Genomic DNA, 10,908 nt, shown 5'->3' with positions numbered 1-10,908 from the left:
ATACAAGCCCCTAAATGACTGCCTGACTTTGCATTTCCAGACTTGATGAACAAAGAAAATATTGAATTGGGAACTTCTGTCTGCGACACAATGGCAATTCTACACCAACCCCAACCCCAACCCATAATGCTCATAATGCTGTCTGACTGCTCATAAAATGTGGCAGATTTCTCCTTCAAAGTACAAAAATAGAAATTTTGAATAAGCAAAGAACTTAATGATCACTCCAAGAAACATATTCTCTTTGAATATTTTTTGTGTTTATCAGCGGGCAAAAAAATCTGTTTACATTCCTGTGTTTATATAGGACATTTCTAATGGCTTGTGCCTTTTTACACAATCAATCAGATTTAGTTGGTTATCAGCCATAACCCATGATGTGCTGCTATCTTGCATGTTTTATGAGGGGGAGGGGCATTCACATTCTAGAAAGCATCTGATTGGACAGAAATCTGTGTAGTGCAGAATGAGTCATCAGTATTTTCCTGGAAGAGACAGACAGGAAATTTTAAAGCATATATGTGCAAATAAAATAATTTTGTCAATAGATTACACTAGCAAAAATCACTTAACAGACATTGACTACAAAGCAACTAAACTCTATTTTAGGGCATTTTTGTAATTTAAAATTAATGAAGAGATAAACCTTGTATTCTTTTAATGTATTCTTTTAATGAGCTAAATACAACCAGAAATGTTTTTGGAAAAAAAAAAAGTTTTTGATTTAAGTCTCTTATACTCAACAATGCTGCATTTATTTTAATCAAAAATACAGTCATATTGTGAAATATTATTACAAAAAACTTTTATATTTTAATATATTTTAAAATGTCATTTATTCCTGCAATGGCAAAGTTTAATTTTTTTTAGCAGCCATTACAATAGAAAAAGCATTTATTTGAAATAGGAATCATTTTTAAATGGCACTTTTGACCGATGAGCTTTGTAAAAATCGACGCGTTTCAAAAAGGCGGGGCATAGAGGAGAAACAATAATGTACAGTATGTGGAAAATAATGTATTTTTTTAACTTTAAACCGCATAAACACATTTCATTACACCAAATACACATAATAATGTTCTTTTTAGCAGCATCATATGACCCCTTTAATGCATCCTTGCTGAATGAAATTATTAAAGTCTGTAAGTATTAAATCCTGAAAGTATTAAAATGTTACTGACCCTAAATTTTTGAATGGTAGTGTACAGCACTAAAATATACTAATACTATACAATATTATTAAAAATGTTTAGACTTATTGATAATGAGAATAGTTCATTTCTATTTCATTTTGAATAAAAGTAGGCTACATTATGACATCATTCAAGACTTTCCTACAAAGACTTTATGCCTTTTCAAACTTTGATTTAAATTATAGCTATAAAGTAAAATCAATGCAGACTCTTATTATTATTATTGACGTACGCTTCCAGATGTGCGAGGTAGAGACGGATGACGGCACATCAGAGGACCATAAACTGTGACAGAATCTAAAATTAAAGGACGTCTCAACCTTCCCGATATGACGCGTATCAGAACATGATATGACCGGAACAGATGGGACTGGGAGTCATATAAAGAACAGTAATCAGCATCACAAAGTGGCCAACATTATTAATTTGCGTTCATTCATCTTCTTTCCAAAGGGGCACAAAAGAAAGCCTTGTATTGTCTTGAATCTAAACTGGTATAAAAAAAAAAGAAGAAGAGAGAAAATACCACTGATTTGCGTTTGAAAACGAGATGCTAAACAATTCCCGACGACGTCATGTATTCAAATATAATAAATGGTGTGAGACTTCTAGACATAGACGATAAGCATCTAATGGTCTGAGGAGGACGAGGAGGGCAGATGGATTCGCTGCGCCTTTGCTGTGTTTGAACGTGAGGTATTTGTGGTGATGGTGGAGGCAGCATGATGGATGTTCTGCAGGCTGCAGAGGTTTTGGTCTGGAGGGAGACGGGCACAGCGCCAGGATAATTGCATTGTTTATCCATTACTATTTCCGTTCATGTCAGGCAGAGGCAAAACAATGGTGGATGTCACCGGGTGCGTTCATGTGTGTTTGTGTGTGTCTGTGAAATATCAGCTTCCTGTTGTTTGGCAAACATTAATTATGAGGTCATGAGACCTGGAGTAAATGAAGTCGAACATTGTAAAACACCTACAGCACATTTACCAGTTCCTGTAGAGAGGATTTCTACAACTTTTTAATGTTGTTTAGCATACGCAACTGTTTATAGACTGAGAGAGGCTGGATCGCCTCTGCACTGGCATGATACTTGCTTTTTAGATGAATAATATGACAATACCATGTTTTTGGAGATTCACCATGGTACAACCACCACTGGCTCTGCACCCATTTACCTAAATTCATTACTTCAGAGTTATGTGCCCTCTAGAAGCTTGCGTTCTGCAAGTGAACGGCATATTATTGTGCCATCTAAAAGAGGCACAAAATCACTTTCACAGACTTTTTCATTAACTGTTCCCTCCTGGTGGAATGACCTGCCCAAATCAATCCAAGCAGCTGAGTCCTTAACCATCTTCAAGAAACGACTAAAAACACATCTGTTCCACCTTTATTTGACCCTAACGCTAACACTTTCTATTCTATTTTAATTCTACTTTATATTTATCTTTTATTCTTTATTTTAAAAAAAACAACAAAAAACAAACACTAGCTTTCTATTTTTTCTATTCTATTTGTTTTTCTTTGTGTGTGTGTGTGTATAAACAATCCCTAGTGGCTAAGACGTTGCACATAATTTACACATAAATCACACATAAATTAATTTTATTACATTTTGATTTGGATACTATATACTATACTACTACATATTGTTTAGATATTATCAACGGCTACTTTTTTGTCTTCATCTGTTTTTTTTTGTTACATTTTTTTGTTGTTTCTTGAAACATTGATTTAAAATGTCAGTTATTGCATTATTATTTCAGTCAAACCTATAAAACCCCTTTGTTACCCCAAACTACATATAAAAGCTTTATCAGTGGCATAAAAGTAACCAATGCAGCTACTTAATTATTTGCTACTCGTTAACGTCCCCTTTAAATAATGTGACGCTCTGCCCTCTATGACCTCCCATTAAGCGCTGTTGGAAGTGAATGAATTGATTCAGCATTTCGACACCTCCGTAAGGATGCATTTAGCTCGACAAAGCGGTCTAATAAAGGATGTATACAAATGTGCCACAAATACTGCCTAAACAAAATACTGATTTTGTGCACTTTATTTACTGTACCAATATTTTAAATTGGCCTTTGAACTTAGTTTTATTGCATGGCAAAAAAAAAAGTGTTACCTTGCCAAAGCACTGAAAGGTGTATATATATATATTTATATACACCTTGCTACGTGTACTGCGTTAGGCTAACCGAGACTTGTCATTTGCACTTATATATTGTTGCTCTTTTGTTAGTTTTGACTGCTTTTATTGTCCTCATTTGTAAGTCGCTTTGGATAAAAGTGTCTGCTAAATGACTAAATGTAAATGTACTACCATGGATTTATGAATATACTGTATACTATGGAAATACTATGTTTTGGAGATTCAAAATGTAGAACCATGCCTTTTTGGATATTTACTATGGCAATAACGTGTTTTAGAAATACCATATTTTGGAGATTACAGTACTATCTAGTGCTGTCAAACAATTAATCACATCCAAAAAGTTTTTGTTCACATATGTGTGTGTACTATGTATATTTGTTATGTATATATAAATACACACACATACAGTATATATTTTAAAAATATTTACGTGTATATTTATATTCATATAATTTATATTATATATATAAATATATTTAATATATAAACATATTTTTCTTAAATGTATACATGCATGTGTGTGTATTTACATATACATAATAAATATAAACAGTACACTCACATATGTTATGTAAACAAAATCTTTTATTTTGGATGCGATTAATCGTTTGACAGCTCTAGTATTATGGCAATACCATGTTCCTGAAGATTTACCATGATAGTTCCATGTATTTTTGGATATTTACTATGGCAATGCCATGTTTTATGAGATTCACCATGGTATTGCCATGGCTTTATGTATATATACTATGGAAATACTATGTTTTGTATATTTACAAGGGTAGTACCATGACTTTCTGGATATATACTATGGGAATACCATGTTTTTGTAGATTCAATATGGCATTGCAATGGCTTTCTGGATACATATTATGAAAATACCATGTTTTTGGAGATTTATGTTGGTACTACCATGGCTTTTTGGATATATACTAAGGCAGTACCATGTTTTAGGAGATTCACCATGGTTGTACCAATGCTTTTTGAATATATACTAGACAATACAATGTTTTGTATACATACCATAAAAATACCATATTTTATATATCCAAGAATTTTGAATATATATTATAACAATACCACAATTTGGAGATTTACCATGGTATTCCTTACTCCAAGTTTAAATAAAGTACTATGTACCATACCACAGTTTTGGGCATGATACTATGGAAATGCCATGGTTTTTGGACAGGTCTCAAAGTAATACATGTTATATATATATATATACACCATTAGTACCATCCCTTACAAAAATGGTGACAGTACTACCATAATGACCATACTATGGTACTGCAAAATCATGTACCATGGTATTTACATCCCAAGGTAAATTCACTGCTATCATTGTACTGCTACTGCGAATTTTCACAAAAGCACAGGTTATGTACAACGCACTTACAAAAGTACCATGGTACTACCATTGTATTCTTTGGAAGTACCCTGGATTTCCATGAGTTCCAGGTCCAAAGGAAAGGTCAGAGGTCATCTGAAGCATGTCTGCAACAACTTGTCTTCCTTCTCATCATCTCTGACATCTGTTCTCTGTGGAAGTCAAGTGACCTTTTCCAAACAAATGCACTAAATGGAAAAATACGTATGCTCCACCTGCCAAAATATTGCCATGAATGTTCACCTGCAAGAGTATTATTACATTAGCAAGGAAAAACCATGACTAAAGACTTTGAAACGAAACTTTAAAAAAAAAAAACTAGCATTTTGCTAAGACATCTAATACAACCAGTTTTAGTGTTTATTTTGTCTGGAGGTACTTAATAAAATTAAGCCGTCAGAAACTCAAACAAGGATGATCAAAACCAATCAATCAACCACAAACATTAGTCTACACTCAGTCACCAGATCACAGAAACCCTGCAAGGTCAGTCATCTAAGGTCGGACACAATCATCTAAGGACAGACGTAGACTAAATAAGAGTTTAAGGTTATAAAAAGAATTTTGAGCTGTTTTCCTTCAGGAAACAGAGATTAGCCATCCCCAATGGGGGCAGTTAAAATTCCTTGAACCTAAACAGACTTAAAATATTCTAGGCTTGGAGTTTCCATACAGATCTATTAATTTAAGGCCTGTCAGATATGAGTTGACACAAGGCAGTTGCAACAGTATTTAAATTAAGAGCTAAATCACCAAAGTTTATAGCATGCATGCGAGACGTGGCAGTCTGGTTGATACGACAATAATTTAAGAGCATTTTGTTGTCTTTACTATATATGTTGATGTTAAAAATACAGTTTCCCTTACTTAGAGCTCGTCTGCAAATATTCACCCAAGCCTGACGTCACAACATGAAACACACTCACATGCTTAAGGAATGGAAAAAAAGAACTGACAAGCTTATTTGTAACTGATGTGACTCTGACATGAGAAGCAATGACAAGAAGAGCACAACGCTTCATATGAAAGGCTACAGGGAGTCAGTGATGTGGCTGGATCTTTGTGGATTGGTGGCCACCCACAAGTTTGATTCACCCTTGGCTGGGCTAAGCAAACACACCTGGGGATCATCCCGTTTTGTCGATCCAAGTGGGTTTAATTGCATCCTTCTGTTTCTGTATTTTCAATCCCTCTAGGTAGCTGCACACAGAAAAACCCTGCACACTGTCAAAACCTAAATGCTTTTGAAAAGGCAGAAGGTGAAGGATTATAATGCTGTGGTGAAGGAAATAAACCCCTTGAGGTCTGTTTCTCTGTATCTGTGTCTCTGGAGTGGATGTCAGCAGTGGGATCCAGAACACCACTTCCAGCAAAAACTCAAGATAACAGTTTGGACAGGTCTGCATGTCTTCCCTGGGATTCAGAAGCCTGGCTTTCTTCATGAAGGCAGCAGATATATTCAGAAATACATCATTTAGTGTTTGCATGACTACTCATGTTTACTAGTTAACATGTTGCAATAATGGAGAGCATGAGAGAAATGAGAGTTTGCATGCTGCTTTCGCTGTCATAAACTTCACAAAAAAAAGTCACAAAAAACTGCAACACTTTGAACAATTCAAAAAATATTTGCAAATGCATATTTTTCTTATGAAACTTCTTGTAGAATACAAGAATAAAAAAAAACTATAAATATATTTGCAAATATATAATTCTGAAATTTCTTGTTTGGTTTTTCCAGAATTTTTTAATTTAATTTATTCTAAATGCATTTGCAAATACATATTTTTCCTTGTTTGAAATGTCTTATCTGAAGATATATGACAATTCTCACTAAATCTTCTTTAAATATATTTGCACCTACATTTTTAGTACATTAGTTTACATTTTCTTTTCATATTTCTCATGATATTTATTCCAAAGCCATTTGCAAATATATTTGTAATTATGCAAATATGAAAATTCACTAAAAGCGTTTTGCTCTCATGAGGTGGCAGAACTAGTCTGTGCAACCCCTAATATAACTGCATTTGTATTTGTGTGTGTGTTTATCTGTCAAAAGTTCATATGGTCTTCTTGGATTTCCCAGTTACTCCTCTTGGTCCTCTGTTAAAAGCCCATTTGCCTCTTCCTGGGTGAACGCCATTATAAAACAGAGCATCGGAAAGTATCTTCCTCTGAGGGAGAGAAAAAAGATACTTTTTTTTATCAGCATCATGATTCTATAGCTTATGTATTGCACTGTTACAAAATGTTGTCCATTTTAATCCCTTTGATAAGGCATAGAGTACAGTTTGTGCAACAAGGCTTGTCAATCATATCAATGATAATTAGAAGCACTTTTTAATGAATGATATTCAGGTGGAACAATGTCTCATCATCTTAAAAAGGGCTTTAATTAAATCAATTTGGTCACTGTAAGAAAAAGGCCACGCGTAATCAAAAACCTGAACATTTTAGCATAATTAACAAATCATGGAGGAAAACTAACTTCCAACTGAATTTCTATGCTGGACAGAAGAACTGGTTTATCCTGTCTAATTCTTGGACCAACGCAGTCATGTTGTTTACCTACAAAATTGCTGTCAACTAGTTCAACAAGCTAGCGTCTAGTAAAGAAATCAATTGTGAACACCAGCATAATAGCAAATGACAGCCTCCATGAATGGTTACAGTACAGAAAACACTATTAAAGGGGTCATAATCAAATTTGCATTGATCTTTTGGCATATAAGAGGTCTTTGTACCATTAAAGGGGTCATATGATGTTGCTAAAAAGAACATTATTTTGTGTATTTGGTGTAATGCAATGTGTTTATGCGGTTTAAGGTTCAAAAAACACATTATTTTCCACATAATGTACATTATACTGCTGTTCCTGAAACCACGCTTTCTTTCTTTGCGTGCACATTTGGGCGGTGTTATGCAAATCTTCCCACATTGTGATGTAGACATGTGGGGGCGTGTTTAAACGAGGTGTTTTAGGAGGGTGTGGTTGACTCTTAACTTTTATAAAGAATATCTCTTTGGATTTGAGACTTTAGTCTTTGCAACTTTACAGATCTTCTTTATGCACCAAGAGCTTGTAACACTCCAAAGAGAAAGGAAAAATTGAAATCGCATCATATGACCCCTTTAAAACATCCTGCAAGTTTCAAGCTTAAAACATCCTCCTCATTACAAACAAAGCATTTATTTAATCAAGCTCCAAAAATGGCTCGTTTTGGATCTGAGTTGCCAGATGACATCACGAGGGCAAAAAAAAATTGCATAAACACTGCCTCCAGAGCAAGACATTGACGAATAGTCATCGTCTCACCATAGGCCCCGCCCACTGGCGTTCAGTCGCTTAACGGCTGACACTTGATTACACTGAATGCAAGCGTCGCGACGTGCCACGCCAAAAGCAAATAGAAATTACAATCACTGACGCTCAGTCTAGTAGGTGGCGGTAATGCACCTTTGAGATGAGTTGCCAACTGCCATTAAACCTGAAAGAAGAAGAAGAATCACTGACGCTATCTTGTCTACACTGAATACAGTATACAGATGCGCATTCGCTTTCTGACACAGTCCACACACTTGAGTCTGTCGTCAGGACAAATTGAGTGAAAGAACGTTCGCTTTGACGCGCTTGGTTTAAACAGCTCATTTGCATCTTTGTACAGATATCAGAAGGATCCCAACGTAAGGAACAAGTGGATAGTTTATGTCAGACGATTGTTTGAAGGATATTGTTTTGTAAACGAGGCACGGTGTCATGGAGAGTTCACAAAGAAACATTCGTTTAAAGATGAGGCGGAACTAGATCTGACTGCTGCTGCATCACAAACCGTAAGTAAATGATTTCATAATGCTTTGTCTGGAAATGACCGTTTTATTTTGATCATGTTGTCAAAACACTCACATGCAATAGTGAGGGGGTGGGGTGTTGATTATGTTTACTATGCAATGACGTTAGCCAATCATAACAGTGGCCGATTACTGATAAGCCTTACAGGACCCGCCCCTTAAAAGCAGGTCGTTTTAGACAATGGGTCAGAATGAGGGTTGAAAATAATACATTTTCCACATTTATTTTTATTTAATTTTTTGTGCAAAAAACTTTAACATTATAAGCAAACCTCAAGGAACATATTAAAATAAAAAAAATAAAAAAATCCATGTCATGACCCCTTTAAACAACATGTTTGTAAAATTTCTTCCCATTCAAAAGTAATATATGCAAATTTTCTCAGAGCCCAACTGACAAACATGTGAAATACACATTTCTACTTGTGGATATTAAGTTGACATGCTACTAAGTGCTCAAACAAAAACTCTAGCATCTTTTAAAAATTTGACACTGCTAACCTGTGATTTCGCAATCATATGCAATAATTTCCTATTCATAATCAAGTGACTATTTCATCCTCAAAAGCACTCATTATATCAATCTTGTGCATTGTGAATGTCACTTGGTTTCTGGATGAATTAGAAAAGCAAAATTATGTTCTCTTAATAATACTGAACGTTACATAAAGCCAGTCAATCAGAATGCAACTGATTTCAATGAGCACTCACAATTTTTTTGTTTACAATATGTATTAGATGGTATGTAAACTAAGGTCACACTGACTCTAAGGTGTGTTTTAGGCCATTATTGCTTTTCTAATTATTTCATGGTGCCGTTTCCCCCCCCATTATTCTCTTTTCCTTATTGTTATTTCAGCAATAAAGTCTGAATGAAGTCCAACAACAGGAGTGTTTCTATTTTCCATCAGTATAATTTGCACAGTGCCATGTGTTTAGTATCAAGCCCATAAGTCATTTTAAAAACCTCTCGTCTGATACCCCTAAATACATGACACAGATTACAGAGATTTACAGTGGCTGCTTGAAGATAAATGAGTCCGTCCAGAGAGAGACTGTTTACAAGCCGCCAGTGTTTATACATATTTTTTACATTATCTGACTATAATAGTATTGTTTGCTTTATGCTACATGGCCAAGAAAGGTTAAACAAAAACACGCACATATTACACAGATGGTAAACACACACTGACCTCGCCCTAAGGAGTCTGCATGATTTATGTTCTCTATTCATTAATATGTGTCCTTTGTTTTCCTACACCTCATGTTTGAGTTCATTCATATTTATAAACAGAGACTCCAGAGGTACTTTGTGAGCATAATCCAATAAAGGAGAACATTTGAAAACTTTAAAGTGAGTACAGTCAGTATAGTACACCTTTTAAAAGTCCACCTAGAGTAAACCGAGTTCTTGCTCAAGCAATAGCTCATCTAAAATGTAAAATCTATTGTTTACTCACCCTCATGTTGCTTGTGTATATTTAAATTACATAAATTGCTGCTAAACATGCTGTGTTGTAGGTTTGATTCCATTAATGCCAAACACCATTGCTTCTCACAGAACCAAATGCCATGCATTTTAATTATATTTATTCATATAGGAGGTACTTTTATTCAAAGTTACTTAAAAATTAAAAAACTACTTGTGTACACTACTGTTTAAATGTTCAGGGAAAGTAAGTTTAAAAAAAGAGAAAAATGTATACTTTTATTCAGCAAGGATGTATTAAATGTAACAAAAGTGACATTTACAATGTTTACAAACGATTTCTATTTTGTAAAAAACAAACAAAAAAAAATCTGCTGAACTCTCTATTCATCAAAAAAAATCCTAAAAACATTTATCACTGTTTCCCAGAAAAAAATATTAAGTAGCACAACTGTTTTCAACAATAATAATCGCAAAAAAAAAAGAAGAAAAAAAATGTTTCTTGATCATTAAATCTATAGTTTTGCCATCAGAGGAATAAATCAAATTTCAAAATATATTAAAATAAAACAAAATATTAAAATATTTTTCATATTAATACTATTAAAATACAATTAATGTTAAAATAAAACATTTAAATATTGAAAATAGAAAATATATTAACAACAGAAATATTGAAATTATTTCACAATATTAATTTTTTTTTTTTTACTGTATTTGTATTCAAATAAAAGTAGCCTTAGTGGGAATAAAACACTTCTTTCAAAATCACTGAAACTTATTGTGAGTGAGAATGAGATTTGAGAGCTACGTCAAAACGCTGTAAGATAATAACTGAAACAAAGAATTTTTCCTCACACAGAGTGCACTAAAAACTAATTTT

At 34.0% G+C, this 10,908-nt stretch overlaps 1 protein-coding gene across 1 annotated transcript in view; it reads right to left on the bottom strand.

Annotated features, from left to right (window-relative positions):
• Nucleotides 1-6,807: 6,807 nt before the first annotated feature.
• LOC107739036 (cyclic nucleotide-binding domain-containing protein 1) overlaps nt 6,808-10,908 on the bottom strand; it is a 48,369-nt gene continuing 44,268 nt past the window's right edge. The window contains 1 exon segment of the mRNA XM_074560177.1: nt 6,808-6,921. Within this exon segment, the coding sequence (XP_074416278.1) occupies nt 6,808-6,921 (114 nt within the window).

This window comes from Sinocyclocheilus rhinocerous, unplaced genomic scaffold (assembly GCF_001515625.1).
Source record: "Sinocyclocheilus rhinocerous isolate Xijiao unplaced genomic scaffold, SAMN03320098_v1.1 scaffold1697, whole genome shotgun sequence".
NCBI lineage: Eukaryota > Metazoa > Chordata > Actinopteri > Cypriniformes > Cyprinidae > Sinocyclocheilus > Sinocyclocheilus rhinocerous.
This window is presented reverse-complemented; position numbering and strand designations above follow the sequence as displayed.